Below are 21,776 nucleotides of genomic sequence, written 5' to 3' on the forward strand. Positions count from 1 at the left end.
GTAAGGGGCTGGGGAGATAGCTTAGTGGGTAAGACCACTTGCATACAAGTTTTAGGGCCTGAGTTCAAATCCCCAGAATCCATATAAAAACCAGGAATGATTACATACACCTGTAACCCCAGGGTTCTGGTAGGTGGTACAGGGGACCCAGAGACAGGAGGATCTCTGACACTTGCTAGCCACTAATGTAGCTGCAGTTTCAGTGAGAGGTGCTTTCTCTCCTGTTCTCAAAGAAATAAGGTAGAGAGTAACAGAATAAGGTACCAGATGTCTGCCTTTGCCTCTGCATGTATGTGTACACACACATACACACAAATCAGTACTTAGCATTTAGAAAAAGAATATACTGCTAGTTATATTGAATGAATTGTAAATACATCTGTCTAGCTATAATAGACATATAATAGTTCCAAGAATATTAGCCTAACTGATTATCTCTGAGGAATGAAATTATGATTGATAGCTCTTTCTTTCAACTCTTTATATTTTCTAATTTTTCAACCATGCCAACGGAAAGAAAATTGTGTGACAAAAAAGTCTGACTACTGATACACTTTCCTCAAACATTTATTTAATTCTGGTTTTCAAAAAACAACTCTGAAAGAAGACGGTAAAGAAGACAAGAACAAGGATAACAAAATGATGGGATTCCCAGAGATGTGCTCAGAGAATGGGAGAAGGTTAACTCCTGCTGGAGGTAAGGGCAAACAGGGATGATCCTTTCCAAGAATGTGGTAATGAAGCTAAGTCTGAATGACGAGGATGATCTGCACAGGCAGAGGCAGAGAACAAAATCAAAGATTTCTGTGATTAAAAAAAAAAACACATGGCATCCAGCATACTCTGGGAACACGGTGTGCCAGGCTGAGATAGAGGCTTATGGCAGGCTGGAATGGGTAATGAGTCAGGATAGAGAGTAAGGACACAGCCGGACTGGAGATCAGACATACAGCAGGCGTCTCCGTGCTTTCCAGAGAACAGACAGGAAAGCCTCTATGGCCCCATTCATATTGAGGTCCAGAATGGGGGGACCCCAAGAGGCAGAAAAGGTTGCCCACACTGGGGTAGGGAAGGTGATAGAGATGCTAGCTGAGGGCACAGGGTTTCTTCTAGAGATGATAAAATGTTGGATGTAGTGAAGGCTACGAATATTTGTGACCACTGAAAGCCACTGGCTTGTGCACTTTGAATGAATTTTATAGCAAGTGAATCGCATCACAGTAAAGTGGTTTTTTAAAAAGACATCAGTCGTGTGACTGTTGTAACACACCAAGCCAGATACTAAGGTGATTATAAAATAAAGACAATGGGGCTGGTGACACAGAATGGAGAGGGTCAGTTATCTGGCATGTCCACAGCCTGGGTTGTACACACAATACTACCCACCCTCAAACACTAGACTTGAAGTTAAAAAAAAAAAAAAAGACAATGGCAAAGGTCATGAAAATGGGGGGAACAGTGGACCCAGAAATGCTACAAAGATAAAAGTAACCATATGGAGTGAGGAAGGACAAATAAAGACTGGTGGAGGAGTTCCCAGTATAAATGACTGGGAGAAGCCAAGCATGGCGACACATGCCTGATCATCCCAGCACCCCGGAGCCTAAGGTAAGACTATAGAACGGGACCCTGTCACAAAAACAACAGCAGAAATGACTGGGAGATGATGTGAAGGATTTGGGCAGGAGACTAGCATTCAGTTCCCATGCAGGGAAGTCAAGAAGGAGCAGAAAACAGTGTGCGGTTTTAATTTAGAATCCTTTTCCTGACAACGACCTCTAGGGGTGTCTAGTGACTGGTGCCAAAAACAGTTATTTGCTGCATTTGGTGCTACTGATCAGCCCTAAGTGGTTCTAACTTATGCCTAGGAATATACTCAGGAGAGTTAGTCAGAAGAAGACAGCAGGAAGTAAGAAAAGGCAGCCCCCGGCCACACACTCCTCTCTCGGCAGCGTTTACAGGGCTTGTGCTTAACCTCTACCAGTACACATCATCAAAAGGGGTGCCAGCATTACTGCCACAAATGTCTTGGGTTAGCCTAAGACTCCTTGCTAGCAAGGGGCCTGTGGTTGGCTCCTATTATCCATGGGCCTCATCAGAATGTTGTTTTATTTATATCAAAGAAAGCAAGAACACGAAATAGAAACCTCCCAGAAGTGAATGTGGAAGTTTAAAAGCAATCTTTTGGTCACACTAGAGTTAATAGATGTAAAATGAATGCAGAAGGGACAGGGAAGGGGGCTTGCTCTGCAAAGCAAATCACCTTCAAAAGCCAAACGGTCACTTCCCATCTTTGCATATTTCATGTCTGTCAAATTAAGACTCTGAAGAACAAAGGGGTTTTGCATGCCATGTCCTGATGGCCCCTACCCCCATGTAAAAACTATGACCATCAGGAAGGATAAAAGTTGAGGTCGCAGTAGGGAAGCTATTATGAAACAAAGAGGCTCCCAGTCTCTGGAGAAAGGGTCCAAAAAAAGATCTGAACTGAAAGATGTAATCTACTCGCACTACTGCAGGGGGAGCATCCAATCCCTCCAGTGGGATTTTCCTGTCTAACGCTACCTGAAACAGGGGTCTGGTTCTGGTTCCTCTCAAGCACCTTCTCCCCATTCCCACCCAGGGCAAAGACCAGTTTTTACTAATGAATTTTATTCCTAAAGCTAAGCTCCACGGATGCTCGAGAATTCAGTTGAGTGAAGGAATAAGTAGTTGACCTAAGGCAGAACATAGTGAGAACTTTAAAGGAACAGTAGGAGCACTCCACTCTGAGGCTCATTAGCCCAAAGGGGGCTCAAAAGAAGTCAGTTCTGTGGGTGTCATCTCCCCCATCATCTTAGGGGTGAGGAGGACTCTTGCTAAGGTCACAACTCTTTCTCATGATTAGACCCGCCAGAGCAAGCTCCAGCCTCCAGTGAGGTGGTCAAGTGACCATGCCCACATGAGACAAGACAGAAAAAAGTTCTAGCAACAGGGCCAAAACAGAGCTGGAAAGGTGGCTCACTTGAAAGAAGGATAAAGCTGACTGTGAGTGACCTTGTGTCCTAAGAAGGCGAAAGCAGGAAAGATAAGGATGACAGTTCTCCAGCTCCATCTAGAAGGGGGTGGAAGGCAAGGACTGTGACCATATTCTCCAAACAACGTCAAACCTAAGACAATATCCTAAGAGCATTCACAAAGTAGCTGTGAGTGTCTGGCGTTGTCCTCTGTGTGTTCCATGAACTGTCATGTCTCATTTAAAACAGACCATACTTACGGCAGCCCTCTAAGGCAAATGTGGCTGTTACTATTTTTTTACATGAGCAAATCAAGAATTGGGGACAGTAAGGAACTTTTCCTAATCATACAACTGGTGAAGAAATGAGCCATTTGCATATTTCCCTAGAGGTCCGGGGCACAGCTTATGAAGGGAACCCTACCTTAATGAAGCAGTCTCTTAGGCCAGCATTACAACTACGTGCAAGCTGAAGTATCACCCACCTCCTATAGATAGATAAGAGACAAAAGACCACATCTGGGACCCAGTGAATGTACAGTTCTGAAAACATCTGCATTCTCTGAGCCTTGCACTCTGGGGCCTTTGAAGGTTATCATCAATCTAAAAGAAGGACTTCCCACATAATATTCTAAGGTTTAACTGGACCTGGTTAACAGAGAAATATGATGTTCTTCTCTAAGCTGTGTGGATATAGTAGGTACATTCTTCTGTGTTTGAGCTCTTTCATCTTAAAAAAACTTTTTTGTCTCGTGTGTGTGTGTGTGTGTGTGTGTGTGTGTGTGTGTGTGTGTGTGTGTGTGTGTGTATACATGCCATAGTTTGTGTGCAGAGGCCAGAGGGCACTTTGCAGGAGTTGGTTCTCTCCTTTTAGCGTGTAGGATCCAAGGATCAAACCTCAAGACTTCATGCTTGTCAGTAAGCATCCTTACAGGCTGAGCCTCCTCACCAGCCCTCATCTCTGTTTTAAAAACCTCCTAGCCTAGCCTTGAAGGGACAGCTACTAAGTCAGATGTGAGTAGGATCCTGGTTTCCTGCGGGGTTCAACATACTGGAGACCTACAACTATTGCATCCATGGGTGAAGAAATCCCCAACACCCACAAGGGTGTGGCCCCAACTGCATTCCTCTAACTTAGGTGAAGCTGAAAGCTCCAGATTTGGCCAGATCCACACAGTGGCAGAGAGGAGATGCTGTCAAGAGCTCACGCCCTGGAACTCAGCTTTGTTAATCTTTTCTCTTACTCTGTCACTCACCATGTGGATCTTAGACCATGATATGGGGCAAAATTAAATATCACCCTTCTAACGGGGTTATGGAGAGGGAGAAGGAGGGAGGGAGAGAGAGAGAGAGAGAGAGAGAGAGAGAGAGAGAGAGAGAGAGAGAGAGAGAGAATGCGTGCTCTGAGAACTGAAAGCAGGCCCTTCTGAGCTGACCCCCACATGCACACATGCACACCCCCCTCTCTCAGCCCTGTTACTTTTTCAAAGCTCTTTTTCACAGATGCTACCACATTACAAACATCAAGCTCTTGCCTCAAGCATCATACCCACTGAAATGGAAAGTGCATATGGGTGCTTCTTGGTCATCCTGAGCCTGTGGGTACTCTCCTGCTGAGTGCAGCAGGCCCTAGGCGCTCTGCATATCTTCTAAGATATCTCTTCCTGAACCTTGCTTTGTCACTTAACTGTCTACCCCAGTGCCTGCAAGCATCCCTTGGTTCTACTGGGCTGCTCATCACTCCCTTCCACGAGGCACCTGTTCTGGTTTCAGTGGCTGTTCTTGCTTTTTTGTTTTTTCCTACCTCAAAGGTTTGCTGGTCTCTTGAAATGTCCATGGCCTTCATTCTTCAAGAATCAGCCAATGTCTCATCTGCCCCATGCACCCCTTCTCGATTCTGACTGTTGTTATTATACCTCTTTCTGCTCTATCCCATCATTGGCAACTATAATTCACACCATCAAACACCGCCCTCATAAATGACTCCACATTCCTCAATTTTTTCTCAGAGGCAAACACCTGCCCTCCAATGGCTTTGCAACCGTGGTAGCTAGGAACAGGGACTCAGGCCAGGTGAGACAGCACTAGGAAGCTGAGTTCTGGGCCAGCCTGGTGTATATATTTTTCAAGACCCTATCAGTTAAAACAGAACAGAACAAAAGAAAAGGAGAAGAGCCTGGACTCTAGGCCAGACTGCTTACCTCAAGGAATTTTAGGCTCTATGATCTTGAGCAGAAGATTAAGAGTTCAAAGCAAGGTTGAGAATTCAAAGCTAGCAACCTAGAAAGACCAGAAAGATGTGGCAAGGCCCTGTCTCAAAATATAAAGTAAAACAAACATGTCATGCAGCAAATTTTCAGGTATTACCTATTGTTGTTATTGCCCTTATTGTCACTGCTACAAGTATAGAGCCCCTATACTCCTAACTAAAGAGAATCCAGCAGAAACATAGCACTGTGCTGGCTCTTGAAAACTATGTTTACCTAATCTTGGAGCAGCAACCTTTTTACAACACAGGGCCAGGTTTGCAGGACACAGGTTTCTGTCAACACTCCGTGTTACAGTATGCAAGCAGCCATGGATAGCCGATGAACAAATGGGTGTGTCACGGCCCCGTAAAAGCGAATGGAGTGTTATCTGATTTTTACACGCCATTTTCCCTTCTTGGATTTCTTGCGTCATTTTTAAATGAGCAGAAAGCTGGACCTGGTAAGGAAGGCCTGTAACCCCAATTCCTCATGAGGCTGAGGCAGGAAGATCATAAGTTCAAAGCCAGCCTGGGATAGTGAGTGAATTCAAGCCCCATTCTAACAGGCAACCTATAGGACTTTGTCTGAATAGAAGGAAGGAAGAAAAGAAGGAAGGGAGGAAGGAAGGAAGGAAGGAAGGAGAGAGAGAGAGAGAGAAAGAACAAAAGAAAGAAAACTAATAAGAAAGCTGTGAACATCACTCAGTGGTCCAGTGCTTCTCCAGCATTTGTGAGGCTTTGGTTCAATCCCTAGTATCATAGAGCAACAAAATGAAAAAATTACTAGAGCATGAATGTGTCAAAGAATAAGTAAAGTATTTTTGAAAGCAAAAACCACATGCCCTGGGACAATCTTGGCTTGCAAACTATATGAAAAATGGGCTGCAAACTGAATGTACCCTGGGTTGATCAAGTCTAGGGTCACACAAGCTATCCTCCAACATCTCACTGTATGGCGCTCATTCCCAGAGAAATCGGTTATGGTAGGCACTGAACTGCGTTGTCCTGCAGTCAGCCAGGCTCATGTGACTGGCTCTGGCCATTGTGTGACAGGTGCAAAGGGGAGGGCAGAAGACCCAAGCTGTCCCTCCTCGCCATGGTGACCATGGAGGAGATACTGTGAGAGTCAACAGCCTGTATTGCCAAACCACCACACAGGGCAGTTCCCTGGAAGAGCTGTCCCAGAACCTGAGGGACTTGGAGTCATCATAAAATGTATTCAGGAGCCAGTCGTGAAGTAACTGATGGTGGTTGTCATGGCCAAACCTGCTCTCCTCTGTTTAACACAATGTTCTCTGCAAGCATAAGCCAAAGAACAGTATTGAGATTGGATCACCGGGGCTGGGACTTGGCTCGGTGGGTGAAATGCTTACGACACGAGCAGGAGGACCCGAACTCTAGAACCTACCTGGTAAGAAATGGGCACAGCTGCCTATAATCCCAGCTCTGAGAAGCCAGACATGGGTAGATCCCGGCGTTGCTGGCCAGTCAGCCCAGCTCAAACCGTGAGATTCAGTTTCCGTGAGAGGCCCTTTCTCACAGGAAGGTAGAAGAGCTATTGAGGAAAGGCCTGATGTTGACCTCTGGCCTCCAGATGTTACTACATGAGTGAGCTCACCAGCATACAAACGTGTAACCCACACATACATACACCACACACACACACACACACACACACACACACACACACACACACACATTGGAGAAAGGGGTGGTGAGAGACAGATAAGAATGAATAAATGGGGCTCGAAGGACGACTCAGCAGTTAAAGGAGCTTGCTGGTCTAACCCGACTTCCATCCCCAGAATACACACAGTGGAAGCAGAGAACTGAGAGAATACATGTGCACACATAAATAAGTGAATATAATAAAAAAAATTTTTCTAAATGAGTGTAAAGTCACCTAGCATTACCTGGCTTAGTAGATCACTTCATTTACAAGGCCACTTAAGGGGAAATGCCCAGCCTTATGGACATTTCAATGAGACCAGAGGTATTTCGTCTTCAAGTTCCTTCACCAAAAACACAGATCATCTTTTCTAAACGTAATCTTACAGTAACCAGAGAAAAGGTTCCAAGCCAAGAGCTTTGATAACTTGGGCATCTAATTTGTCTCACCCTTACGTTTACATCATAAGACAGCAAATGTCTTCTTCTAAAAAGAATGATGGTGGCCACAACGACACAGAAAAGCAAGTAACGTCCATTGCTGGCCCACTGTAGAAGCCTGAGTGACATGTGCGAAGAGTGTGTCATCTTAAGAAATCCACAGCATCAGATTGGCTCATCACCCTGGGCTGGCTGGCTCCCGAGAGACTTTAATCTTAGATGATCAGCATGCAAGACCCTGAAATGAATGAGGAAACTTAACTCTATACCATGAGTGATAAAATAAATCTCAGTGTTCATGGAGGGCATACCTGTGGTGCGGCGTTTGTAAATGAATATTTAATATTCTCAAATGAATGTTTCTTTTTCACTATGCCCTGCTGGCTAAAGATGCACTCCAACCGTCTACAGCACATGCTACCACGCTATAAGCACTGTGGCCTTTTTCTAGACCATTAGTAAAAAGAAAAGCTGAGAGATAACTAATCTACCCAGGACTGGCATTTAATCCCACTTTCAAAAATACTACCACCCAAGGTAAACCCCTACCCAGGCCCACAGCAGGCTAACAGGTCGTGACAAGATTGCCATACATGAGTCCTCTCTCAAGCCACTGAGAGACCACAGCCTTCTGTTCCCTCCCTTCTGGGAAGCCTTTCCTGGAAGCTGTGAGGTCAGGTTCTACAGGGGGTGTGTAGTAGCCTCCTGGGCTCCCTCATTTTCACAGCACAACTCTCTCAGGAAGAACCTCAGAAGACAGAGTGTGGTCTAGACAAGAGATGGGGAAGGAACAGGGCATCATTCATGAACAGATCTGAAAGAAGAAGAAAACAATGGACAATTGACCTTTAGTGTCAATAAAACATGGCTGGCCGTTATCGGCAGGAAAATAAGGACAAAAGCCAGTCAGCTGACTATCCAGTCACCTGGGGAGGAAACAAGAGAGGAGGATGGGGGGCACTCTCATTCCTGAAACGGGAGTGGGAACGGGAGTGGGAACGCAGCATGGAAGCTCACCTGTCTCCACACCTGTGAAGTAGGCACCTCAGTTCGCCATTTGTCCGGGGTTTGAGACTTACTATTTGCCTATCTAACAACACCCAGAGAAGGCTGAGCTCTCATCGCACAAGGGCTTGCCTGTGGTGTCAGATGACGGCTGCTCCCTTAACTCTGGTTTCTATGATTTTTTCACATCATCAGCTTCTCCCCCGTATTGACTTTCCTGAAGGTCTATGCCAGCCTCGGGCTCTGTGTCGCCTGTACCACCAAACCCAGCAGATGTGAAGAGCAGGAAAAGGAGCAGAGGGAATCCAGACAGATGTTGCACAGTCTGCCAGGGCCTGTGTGGGGACAGCAATCTGGAGGGAGTGGCCTCACAACAGCAAACTCCAGTTCTGAGGCTCTGAGGGAATTAGAGATAACTTGACATCACGAAAAGAGTGAGTGGGGGAGAGCAGCCATGTGGAGACAAAGGAACATCGGCTTCCAAAGTAAAAATGTGACATTTCCCTCCAGGACTTGCTCACGACACTTCCTTTCAGCTTCTTCGACTGCAACCCTTACTTTACCCACCGAATTACCAGCAGATGGGACGACTCTCGAGGTGGACTTAATTAAGCTCCTCCCTGATAAAGGAGAAATAAGGTGGGGGACTTCTCTCACAAGGCAGCCACTTGTCAGTCACACACATCTATGGCCTGTGACCTAGAGCATCACCTATAAGGTTGAAACACTGTGAGCTATGGTGAAGCTGCTGTGTAACGCAAAACTTGATTTCACTAACAGCTCAGACCCAAGCGTCCCCATGTGTCGCCTCATGTGTTGCTCCATCAGCTGAAACCAGTTTCTAGAGTTGTCACTGCACTTATCTGGCCTTTGGCACTGACTGACTTGTGCCCTGTATAGAGGGAAGGGGGGCTCAGTCTACCTGGGAGAGTTCTGGTCTCTAGAAAGCTAAGGTAACAAATGACCTTTTATACATTTTAAACTCCCACATTCCCAGGCAAAGGGCTACAAAATAATGAAAGCTTGATCAACATTTGTAAAATGAAGGGATGGACGAGTATACAGACTTACAGACCCTGAACCTTGTCTGGGAAAATGTTGGTACAACATAGATACATCTTGCTTTTATTATGATTTTTCCTTTGGTTATGAGGGGCTGGGGAAATGGTTCAGTGGGTAAAGTCCTTGCCATAAAAGCCTAAGGACCTGAGTCTGGATCCTCAGCACCCATGTAAAATGTTGGAAGTAGTCCTCACACATACGTAGGTCCAGTGCAGCAAGGCGAAGACAGAAATCCCCTAGAGGTCACTGGCCAGCCAGCCTAACCCAAATTTTAGCTCCAGATTCAGTAGAGACCTGCTCTCAAAGACTAAGGTAGAAAGCATTTGAGGAAGGCACCAAGATGCTGACCCAAATTTGGCCTCCACAGGCACATACAGATCACACATACATATACACAGACATGCACACAAGCACATGCTTGAACTCATGTACATATAACGGTGAAGTAAGCCAGACTGCACCCTTTCATGGACTAGCTATATAAATTTAACCTAAACAGTTTATGACTCTAGACCTCAGTTTTCCCAGCTCCATCACAGAATAGACATATCATCAACACAGAACAGATACTTCATTGGGATATAGTGATAATCAAATGAGATAACTATTGTACAATTTTCAAAGTCTAGTTAAGGGATCTAATGGGACATCAGAGCAGGGAAAGAGGCAGTGTACAATATTGCCTCACATACAGAGAAAGTGACATGCAAGAGTAACCAAGAACAGGTGGATCGCTGCAATATGACCCTGCAGCAAACCCAAAGCCTGACTTCTTTGAGTATGCCTTAGCCTCTGCCTCAGCTCCACAGTCTGAGGGGCCATAATTGTAGTACTGCCTGGCTCATGCTGATACATGCAAAGTACTTAATGTAGCTTGACACAAAGTAAATCTCAAAAAGGGGTAGACCGCTACCTGCTTTTACTGGGAACCTAAGTAGCACCATTTTTATGCCGCCTCTACATAGGAGGAATCCTAGAAGTGTTCCTAGAGATGATTTCAAACATTAGAAAGCTTACTAACCCCATCCTCTCCCATATGCAGTATTACCCAGGATAAGATAGCCAGCATCATCTCACTTCTTGGGAGTAGGGCACACCTACCGTGGAATGCCAAAGGAAGCCAGCCACTTGGCATGCAATACAGCCACAACACAACCGCAAAGAGGGGACACAGTAGGCTAGAGTGTCTACCGTTCGTGAGACAGAGGGTCCTAACAGCATCCGGACTGACAGAAATGACAGAACTGTCCCCCGATTTTGCTTATCTGAAGAAGACAAGGTTGACCAATTACAGCTCCCAGCTGAGCACTGCGCTCCTTGTTGAAATGCGTCAAGAGATACTCACGACAGATTTCAAAGGCAAACATCTCTACATGTCCCTGTGGGACCCGAGCCAGGCTGAGCCAAGAAGCGCCTGTGTTAAAGTGATGTCTCATCTGAATGACAGCCAGTCTACCTAGGTCCCAAGCTGAGGATGCTGACAGCAGGAGAAGGGTGCTGAGTGATTCTGATGCTGAGCAAAGGGTCTTTGTACTCCCAGAAGCACCTGCGCTTTTCTGGGGTGCCGGGGTTTGCTCCACGGGGGAGTGAAAACAGCTCTGACCACCCATGTGGGTCTGGAATCACTGATGACAAGAGACCCAGGTTGACAGTTTGCAACACAGGGCGATAGGCAAGCCCCCAAGGAAGCAAGAGCAGGGATGGGTGGAGGGCGTGTAATTCCTTGTCCCAAACCAGAAGGAGAGGCTTCTGCACAAGGACTCAGCATCCCATGGAGTGATCCCTTCTCCTGACAAGAAAGAGCTCAAGGCTAAGCAGTCACCAGATCTCACCACGCTTGGGAGCTTGCAGTTCTTATGAGCTAATCTTGCAGAACTCCGCTCCACTCTTTGCCCTTCTCAAGTCCCTCTAAAGAACACTAGCACTTACAACAGAAGTGCTAGACTTGGCTGGGCCTTGGGGGGTGGTTTGGGTAGGGGCTTCTAGAAAACCAGAAGTGGCCTGCAGCCAGGCTAAGACTCCTTGCCTAACCTGCTTGATCGCATCCCTGATTCTGACTATCACCCCGCCACCCACAGGAATGCCCTCCCCCTACCCCAGGGCCTAGCTTGGACAGCAGGTCCACAATGAAGGTAGGCTGGCCGCATCCCTGCAGAGAGCTGCCCCAAGCTATTCTTCTCCTCCTCCTCCTCCTCCCTCCACCCTCTTCAAGGAGTTAAAGCACCCTCCCTCCCTAACCCTGGGAGCCTTTCTCCTCCTGGGCAGCTATCTGCCCCGGCCGCCCTGCAGGGGTTCCAGATTCCTGGTAAGACAAAGTTTTCCAAGCAAAATCTGTAGTTTCTCAAGCAGACAAAAAAGACAGTCACCCTCCCCCCAATCTGGTCCTCAGTGGATCAAAGGAGAAGAAGGAACAGAGGAACAGTAAGGGTTTTTTTTTTTTATTTTTAAAACAGAAGGTAAAAAATACTCTGCCTGCCGCTGCAGCTAGAATATAACTATCCCCACACACTCCAAACCAGAAGTTCTTTTCGTGTCCTAATATGAAGCCCAGGAAGAGTCAGACACTTGCAAAGCCTCAAGGCGCATGCCCACACTCCCTGCAAGGGGATCCTAGAAGATGGAGCCTGGTCCCTAACCTGTTTAGGGAGCCACCTCCCAGAGAGGTCAGAGGCTGCCTCCGCTGGGGCTAACCCTAAGTGCCAAGGAAAAGGGAGCTAGTCAAGACCTCAGCCCAGAACAACTGCAAAACACGGGAAAGGACATCTTTTCGTAAAGTTCCCTCTCTGTGTACAACCACCACAACCCCTCAAAGTGGGAGACTCTTTTCAGTTTCTATTAGCTTCTCTCTACAGCCTCTCAACTTCGACAAACCCCTGACACAGTGGGCATGCTGGGAGAAAATATCACAGCAATGTAGGTGCTAGCTGAGCCAGGGAGAGTACTCCAACCCCCCCCCCTTTTTTTTTTAGGGTTTGTCACCCCTGTCTTGACACTTTGATGCCCACCCAGTGAGACAGGCCTGTCTCCAGGAGACCTCTGAAGGGGACAAGGATGCTGGCAGAACACTCAGGTGAAGGGAGATGGAGGAGGATGCACCTTATCCATCCTTCACTTACCAGGAGAGCTTGAATCCTTTCATTAGTACAGTCACGAGAATCCACTGACCGTGTCCTTAGCATCCCTGTCAGAGCTCCGAAGGTCCCAGGACATAGTGGAAAAGATGATGAAGTCCCCAAAGAACAGAATCCCATATAATGTGACTTAAACACAGAGAAAGGAGAGAAGGAGAGGAAGAAGGAGGGAGGAGAGAGAGAGAGAGAGAGAGAGAGAGAGAGAGAGAGAAAGTGCTGCTGCTGCTGCTGCTGCTGCTGCTGCTTCTGTTCCCACTGCCCCTCTCCCAGCTCTCAGCTGGGCTCAAGAGGCCAAGGGCAGCTTGGGCAAATCCAGCCCCAGGCTGGAGCCGGCTGCCCAGGCTGTTGCCGCCACTGCCAGTCTCTGATGAGGATGGGTACTCTGGCAAGCCTGAGCTGAGCGAGCCCTGGAGTTGCATCCACAGTCAGGCTGGCCGCCAGCCACCCACCCTCACCTCCTACCGGCCATGAGCAGCCTCAGGGAGGAAAAGCCAGGAGGGCCTTGAGGATCAGAGCACAGACCCAGCAGAACCTGCACTCTCCTCCCCCAGGCGGCAGCTCCATGTAATCTCCTAATCAATGCAGTACCCAAGCAAAGCACCGCCAGTCACTTCCGCCCATTTAAAGACACAGCACATGTTTTGTCCCAGAATGGGACAGATTACCAGGGATGCCGGGGATCAACGTGCGGCATGGAGGAATGTGGTACCAGGAGGGAAGAGGGAAGAGGCAAAAAGCTCTGGAGAGGGATACTGTCACAGGCACCCAACACTATTAACCAGGTGAGTTAAGAGGTCACACCCTTGGCAGGGAAGGGGTCCAAGACAACCTCAGGATTTCTTAACTGAGCAGACCTGGAAATCCTAGCTACTGCCTATGGTCCCCAGGAAGGCTGCTCAAGACCACCTTAAGCAGAACTGTCAGTTCCCAGGGAAGCGAGTTGAGGTAGCCAGCATGCTCTGAGCTCCCAAGCAGTTAGTTCTGAGCACAGAGAACTCATAGTTCCCTTCTCCTGCTGGGGACATTGGCCAGATTACCAGGGCATGTGGTAAGCACCTCTGAGTGGTAAAAGCGGCCAGCAGGTAACGTCAAGTCAGGAATCCTTTCAAGGTGGCCGCAACAGTCTGGCCTGACTTAGGACTTAATCAACACATCATCAGCAACACAAGCGGCAAGCAGACTTATACCAGGAACACTAAGTGAAAAAAAAAAAAAAAATGTGGACTTTGAACTTCTTGAAGTGGGGGAAATGCCCACCGCTCCCCAAACCAACTCTAGGTTGGAGGTTCCCGCACCCACTGCTTCTCTGATTGTACCACTCACTCCTCTCTGGCCTTCCCCATATTATCCACTATCTGGGTCAGTAATGCGGATGGGTGGAAAAGAACAAAGAGGAGATTAATTATGAAATAGCAACCTTCAGCTGAACCATAATAAGCCTTTCCACCAAAACTGGCCTGAAACAATCTACAGCCATGTCTGAGCTAACTACACATCACCCAAGCTTGACTCTCTCTAAGGTAATGCTCTTCACGAACACAGACAGACCGGCAGGTCCCACTGGGAACAATCATTCGGCATGTACCTCTTATCACCTGCCTCCTTCTTTCTGTTGGGTACCCCCAGGAAGGCAGGGAATGGGCATCTCCTCCCACCCAGTGTAACATCACCCTGGATAGGAGGCTTTTTGGTAGGAGGGGTTCTATTAGTAAGTGCTTCCTTGATATGATGTTAGCAAACAACCAAATCATTGCTGTCTCCCTCCAGCCTTTGACCAGACAGAAGAAACAATCTCTAGGACCCTGAACTTTCAGGGATACACTAGCCAAACAATCGTGACTGGTAGAATTCCTCTAATTCCTCTCCATCCATAACTCCTTGCCAGGTGATGTTCAAATGTCTCCAGGACTTCCGAACACATCCCCAATTGTGGGGTTTTTGTTTGTTTGTTTGTTTGTTTTTGTTATTGTTATTGTTGTTTTGTTTGTTTGTTTTTTGAGACAGGGCTTCTCTGTGTAGTTTTGGTTCCTGTCCTGGATCTCGCTCTGTAGACCAGGTTATCCTAGAACTCACAGAGATCCGCCTACCTCTGCCTCCTGAGTGCTGGGATTAAAGGCTTGCGCCACCACTGGCTGGCCCCAACTGTGTTTGTAAGGTTCCTTGGGCATGTATCCAGGCCATACATTCAGCACAGGAATTGACAAGGTATACCAGATTCCAAAGGGCACAGAATTGCTCCTTATGACTAGGTAACCTGATCATTGGGAAGCTCCCAAATCCCATGATCCAGCCCCCAGGTTAACATCACTGATAGTCCTCTATATAGAGGTCAATGTTCTCTTTGGTCACATTTCTCCAGTCATGGAGAACACTTCAACACCAGCCCAGAGCACCCCGAGCATTACTCTAAAACACATTTCTGGAAAAGTTAAATTCTTTGGCCTTTGGCCATCAGCTTCTTTGGGAAACTCCATAGAAACCTTCTTTTGCCACTGCTAACAAGAGTACACTCAGGGGCTGTGGAGTCAGCTGCTGAGGTAGGCACGATGGGTATGCACTTGTGATCTTGCACACACATGCTGAGGTGTTTGCCAGAGTTGTGTCTCAGACCCTACAACTGAGCAGTGACAAGGGCAGTGTCTTGATATACCTAACGCCAAACAAGCAAGGAGAGGCAAGTTTGGGATATGAATGGAGTCAAACCAAACTCCAAACTCAATACCTACATATGTTTATAAAATTTTAAAAAATGTCTCGGGGCAAGGAATAAAGATGGCTTCTGGCCCAAGCAGAAGGGCCAGTGTTCCAATCCCCAGCAGCAGTGTTACAGTAGGCACATAAGTTCACATTGGAACCCGAGTGCTGGGAGGGGAGCTGGGGAAGGAGACATGCAGACCCCTGGGTTCGCTGACCAAAAAACAGTGAGCTCCAGGACCAATGAGAGGCTCTGTCTCAAAACTAAAGTAGAAAATGACAGAAGATACTCAACATCAACCTTTGGCTTGAATGTGCATGCACACACACACACATACACACACACACACACACACACACACACACACACACACACACACACACACACCCCTTTTCTCTCAGACACGCTGGTTTAAAAGAGCTCATTAGACCAAGACAAAGACTACAATCAATAAGGAAAAATACTACACCAAGGCAGCCTCTGCGTTACTGATGCGTGCTGAGTGCCAGTGTGTGTGACACAGAGGCCTAGTGGGACAGGTAACAATCAAACCCCACAGATTCCCTTTGCCTGTGTGGATCAAGAACTTTCCCTAGTGCTCTGGAAGTCAATGCCATGTTTTTCAGTCCATAATGAAAAACCTCCAAATAGGATCCCAACATGGCTGATAAGACACAGACCACTCCACATCCCTGATATAAATTAATGACGGAGACCATGAGAGACAGACAAATGCTTTTGTCTTCCCTGCCTTACCTTCTCATGGACAGCATTCCGTACACCCAGAGCAGTTCCCTCTCTGGAAAATGGAGCACCCTGGCATAAATTCTAAGAATGAGTGTGTGCCTTCTGATGCCACCTGACTCTCCATGGGCTGGCTGCTCCATAGCAGTCATGTTTCGGGAAGGGCACAAATTATTTTAGAGAAAACTAGATGCTGAAGAATTCCTTATCTGGCAAGATAACCACACAGACTAGAAAAGAGAAAGCCAAAAGGAAATTATTTTAAAATGCCTTGGGGTACTAGCAAAACCCAAAAAGTTAGGGAATATATAAATATATAAACATTTAGTGCTAACAGAAACAAATGAGCCTAGGCTTTAGTTTTCATGGCCTCAAAGCACAGAGTGACACTCTAAAAGCCCACTAGTGGTGGGGTTTAAAAGGAGATTGTGTAATACAGTGGCATTGCCCAGATGGGCCCCTGCTTGGCTACACCTCACTTTCCTAGTGCAGCAGATCCCCCCAGGTCCTTGTGTGGCCACATCTTACCCTAATGATGAACTTGAAAGGAGTCAGGCCAGTCCTAAACCTTGTCCTGCAACAATGTACGAAACAAATGATCCTCAAACTGATCTTCCTATCAACTCAGTGATTAGAGTGTAAGAGTTTCCTAACAAATCTCTCTCTCTCTCTCTCTCTCTCTCTCTCTCTCTCTCACACACACACACACACACACACACACACACACACACACACACACACACACACCTGCAAAAGAAAAGAAGGATAAATTTTAAATAACCAACTTCCTGTCATTCAAAGAAAAGTTGGGGTAAACAAAGGTTTTGCTGGGAGGAAATACATGCACTATATACTGAGAAAAGGACTGGTGGGATGTTTATTTAAAATTCCTGTAAGTCTATGAGAAATAAGCATAAGGAAAATTAGCAAAAGCTTTGAATAAGGGCTTTCAGAAGGGGAAATAATAAACATCTGAACAAGTCCACACTTTTATGAAGACTCAGGAAAATACAAATTCAGAAAAATAATATGATACCACTTCAGACCCACCTGATTGGCCAAAATTTTTAAATCAAACAATATCAAATATTGAGAAAGAAGTAATGGAAGAGCATATTGACTTAACTAATGAATTTATGAAAGAGATGAACAAGTACATCCCCACCCCATCAATACTATGTATGGGCCATTCTACTATACCGATGAAAGTAAATTACATGGGGGTGCACACACAAGAAACTCAAGACAGTACTCAGCATGTGATAATGAAGACCTCTGTGAAAAACAAGGGTATCTGCTGTATTTTCACACAGAATGTTACACAGCCCTGAACATGCACAGTACTGTACTATACAACAGAGTGGCCAGCTCTCAGAAACCCTACACTGAACCCAAAATAGGAGCCAAGGAAGATCTTACGTGTTCTTCTGTAGACATACAAAGAACAAATAAAGTTCATACATATAATCTATATCCATACAACAAAAAACTAATCCTAAACCTTGACGTTGAACAAAGGAGCAAGCAACAAAGAGAATAACAAGTCCTTCAGAAAACTGGTCAAGAGAAGGGTGTTAACTGAGAGAAGTTCGTTTTCTCTTCTTAATGCTTTATGCCTAATTTGTGTTTTGTCTTTCCCCTTTCTCCCCAAATCAGAAATGGCAAATTAAAAGTGTTTCCCTGTCAATTAGTTTGTCAGAATATTTTATATGTCTTGTAAATATCCTTTTGTATCTGCTCAAGGCTTATGAGAACACGTTGAGGATAACAGAGCAATCTGAAACCACTCCCACATCAATCTTCTTTGATATGGGGTGAGGTCTGACCATGAGGGTGTTTTATATTATTCATGTTTCAAAACTTGTTTGGGGCTGTAGCTAATAGATACCCATTTGATTAACATAAAGTTGGGTTTGTGTTATTCTAAGCCTCTTAGGGTGGCTTTTCCAAAATTTACTGAGCTAAAGGTAGAAAAATGTTCATTTTTATTTTTTTTATTTTTTTTTTTTTTATTTTTTATTTTTTTTGGTTTTTCGAGACAGGGTTTCTCTGTGTAGCTTTGCGCCTTTCCTGGGACTCACTTGGTAGCCCAGGCTGGCCTCGAACTCACAGAGATCCGCCTGGCTCTGCCTCCCGAGTGCTGGGATTAAAGGCGTGCGCCACCACCGCCCGGCTTCATTTTTATTTTACCTGCCTTATTTTTGCTTTTTATTTTTTGTTTTTTTGTCTTGGCCTCCTCCAAGCCTTAAGATTTCCAACACCCTGGTACTATATCCTGTCTAAATCAACAAAAGCAGTGACTGATGTTTCATCCACAGAAAGGGACTGGAAAGGTAACAGGTCACCATTCAGCGGGAGCATGCCACCTCCACACACCCAAGACTCTTGGCCAAAGCCAAATCCAGAAACTGTGTATCAACAGTCAGAGTCCATGGACAGATTTGGACAACTAGAAGAACTCAAGGGTGAATTCAAGATTTTTGACTTCAGGCCGGGCGGTGGTGGCACACGCCTTTAATCCCAGCACTCGGGAGGCAGAGCCAGGCGGATCTCTGTGAGTTCGAGGCCAGCCTGGACTACCAAGTGAGTTCCAGGAGAGGCGCAAAGCTACACAGAGAAACCCTGTCTCGAAAAACAAAAAAAAAAAAAAAAAAAAAAAAAAAAAAAAAAAAAAAAAAAAAAAAGATTTTTGACTTCATCTCCTTGTGAGAGTTCTTCCCCAAAAGCAGAGGGTTGGGCCGCCTCCTGACCTTGCTAAGTCACTCCAAGCAAATAGTTCTGTATCTGGAGCAGAAAATGGATGGCGAGATCCCCGAGGCTCTCCTTGTATCTCAAGTTCTCAGACATTGGCCACAGTCCCTCTGCCCATTCCTTCTCCAGGACAGCAGAGCTAGCTGCAGTAGAGCGGCATGCCTCTAGTTGCTGGCAAAACTGGGGCAGAGCAGTGCTGCAGTCACACGCTGGGGAATCAAAGCTCCAAGCTCAGGCAGGAGAGTCATCAGGCGCAGAGAGTGTTATATTTAAGGAGCATTTTGGAGGTCAGGAAGCAAGCAAGAGAGGAGCGAGCGGTGGGGGAGGGCACAGCCTCCCAAACACTCCATTTCAACAACAAGCCTCCTCATCATCCCCTAGCCAGAATCCTCTTCCAAACTCCAAATTGCAGTCAATAGAGGCTGTGTGAGGGGCCGGCAGATGGCCAGGGCTGCACTGATCAGGTGCTCCCTACCACTTCCCTGTTCCTCCCCCTCCCTCCTCCTCCCTGCCTCCGCAACTCACCACTCCCCACCCTCTGCCACTATTAGTCACAGGCTCTGGGGTGACAGTGTGGGCTGTAGGCATTGGCCTTGCCTTCTGGTCTGTTCATCTGTGTCAGCTCCCAGCCTGGAGCCTCCTGAGCACCCCGCTTGTCCTTAATACCCTTGGTACACACCCCAGCCCTCTAGCCCTGCATCCCAGAGAGCCAGTGCTGTACAGGAAGCTGGGAGAGGTTGACAGACCTGTGGGCAAATTAAGCCAGGCTTTTTGTGTCTAGAGTATTTCCTTCTGCCTCTGTGACCCCAGGGATTCACTTAAGGTCTTGAAGTTGAAATTAAAAAAAAAAAAAAGACAAAATCACTTCCTCTTCCCCAGCCTTCTCTGCTCCCCCTTCACAATCTGTTAATCCAGAATGCTCCTTCAGGCAACAACAGCAGGAGCAAAGCCAAAACCAGACTCCAATCAACTCTAGCTTCCATCCTGTCCCCAGGAAAGGGAAAGCAGGACCAGGGCTGCCAAGGACAGACAACACACCACTCCAGAATGTTAAGTGGGGGTACATACATGGTGTCTTGTGAACCTCACAGCGACCCAGCACAAGGTTAAACACTAAATAATTGAACAGGAAAGAGTTAACGTTGGTTTAAGGAAGAAACCAGGGTTTGGTGATGTCCAGTTCTTTTCCCAACACTACCAGCTACCACTAGTTCCAGGGTGAGTAGGTACATCAGGCCCTCTGCCCTCACAGGTCCTGTGAACAGGATCCTAACCTTGGATACAACGTATTCCTAGAAAAAGCTGCCTGTTTATAGAACATGCTCAGAGTTCACTTTTCATTATCCCTCAAATAATACAATATAACAACCAATTACATAGTGTTCACATTGCATTCAGTACTCCAAGCAGGCTACAGATGATGTAATATGAATACATATTATATACAAACACACCACTTTACATAAAATACTTAGACATTAGTAAATTTGAAAAGCAGAGTATCATGGGACCAGGAACCTGAGTAAGTCCAAGGAATGCTATTGTGAAGGTTTAAATGAGAATGGCCCCCATGGGCTCATATATTTGAATACTTGGTCCCCAGTTGGTAGAACTGTTTGGGAAGGATTAGGAGGTGTGGCCTTGTTAGAAGAGGTGTATCAATGGGGGTGGGCTTTGAGGTTTCAACAGCTTACACTTACACCATTCCCAGTTAGCTCTCTTGCTCTGCCTCTTGCCTGTGTATCAAACGTAAAAGATCTCAGTTGCTGCTCCAACAACATGCCTGCCTGTTGCCATGCTTCCCTCCATAATGATCATAGACTTTAACCCTCTGAAAATGTAAGCAAGCTCCCAATAAACTATTTAGAAGTTGCTTTGGTCATGGTGTCTCTTCACAGCAGTAGAAAGGTAACTAAGACAAAAGTCATTAGTAAAAATGGGAAAATCTAAAAGATAAAGGGATACTTAGAACCACAAGACCACTATACTCTCTAGCCTGGGAACCTCTATGGCCAGATAACACATAGATGATCTTCTACACTCATGCTAAGAACCCAGCTAAGCTTCTCTTTCTTTTTCCTGCTCTTGATATACTTTTTAAGACAAGGAAGGTCTCATTCTATAGCCTTCAAGGCTGACCTTGAACTGGAGGTGATCTTCCTACCTCTGCCTCCCAAATACGGAGGTACTTACACCATGACATCCAACTTAGCATCCCCCTTCCAAGGAAACTGTCTTTATGAACACAAGAATGTCCTTGGTTCTATCAGAGAAGCTTTCAAAGAGGACCCTCAGGTCTCCATTTCTCATCCCCTTCAAAAATCATTCCCACTTCCCAAAGGCCCACCTGCTTGCCTCAGGGTTGGTTTATCTGCATGCCAAACAAATGCCCACATCTTGGCTCATAAGACCTCTTCTGTCCATAGACAGAAGGGCAGCTCCAAGGAGGCCAGAGACTGATCATCAGACTGGACACAGAAACCCCACCCCACCACCAGAGAAAGGAGACACTAGCCTCCCTCCAGCCTTCTAACTTCACACACAGCAGATACACACCTGTCCCCTGCTAGAAGGAAAAGGCAGGCAGATTTCTTTTCTTTTTTTTAAGATTTATTTATTTATTATGTATACAGTGTTCTGTCTGCACATATCCCTGCAGGCCAGAAGAGGGCACCAGATCCCATTACAGATGGTTGTGAGCCACCATGTGGTTGCTGGGAAATGAACTCAGGACCTTTGGAAGAACAAGCAGTGCTCTTAACCTCTGAGCCATCTCTCCAGCCCCGGCAGACAGATTTCTAATGGCCTGCTCTTCTAGGCTCAGGAGAACCTCCAGGTGAGTCAGTGTTAGAAGCCAGGATGGGCCTCGCAGACTCTGATTCCCTGAGGAGGGAACACCTATCCATCCACAGCCAACAGCTGCCTGCTCTCCTACCAATGTGAGGATTTCTCCTTTTCAACAAAGCTATGTGAGTACTGCCATGGGGCGGGTGGGGGCGGGGTGGGGGGAGGTTGACAGATGAATTGAGTGTTACC

At 46.4% G+C, this 21,776-nt stretch overlaps 1 protein-coding gene across 6 annotated transcripts in view; it reads right to left on the reverse strand.

Annotated features, from left to right (window-relative positions):
- The window catches only part of Gramd1b (GRAM domain containing 1B), a 175,833-nt gene that overhangs the window by 70,686 nt on the left and 83,371 nt on the right, over nt 1-21,776 (reverse strand). Inside the window, exon 1 of one of the 6 annotated variants that reach the window (XM_052757124.1) lies at nt 12,536-12,678. The exons of the other annotated variants lie outside the window; for them this stretch is intronic. Coding sequence (XP_052613084.1) covers nt 12,536-12,558 — 23 coding nt within the window. The 5' untranslated portion in view covers nt 12,559-12,678. Of the gene's footprint in view, nt 1-12,535; nt 12,679-21,776 lie in introns of those variants that run through there. 6 annotated transcript variants of the gene reach the window in all.

Source organism: Peromyscus californicus, unplaced genomic scaffold (genome assembly GCF_007827085.1).
Source record: "Peromyscus californicus insignis strain IS unplaced genomic scaffold, ASM782708v3 Scaffold_11__1_contigs__length_118956290, whole genome shotgun sequence".
Classification (NCBI taxonomy): Eukaryota; Metazoa; Chordata; class Mammalia; order Rodentia; family Cricetidae; genus Peromyscus; species Peromyscus californicus.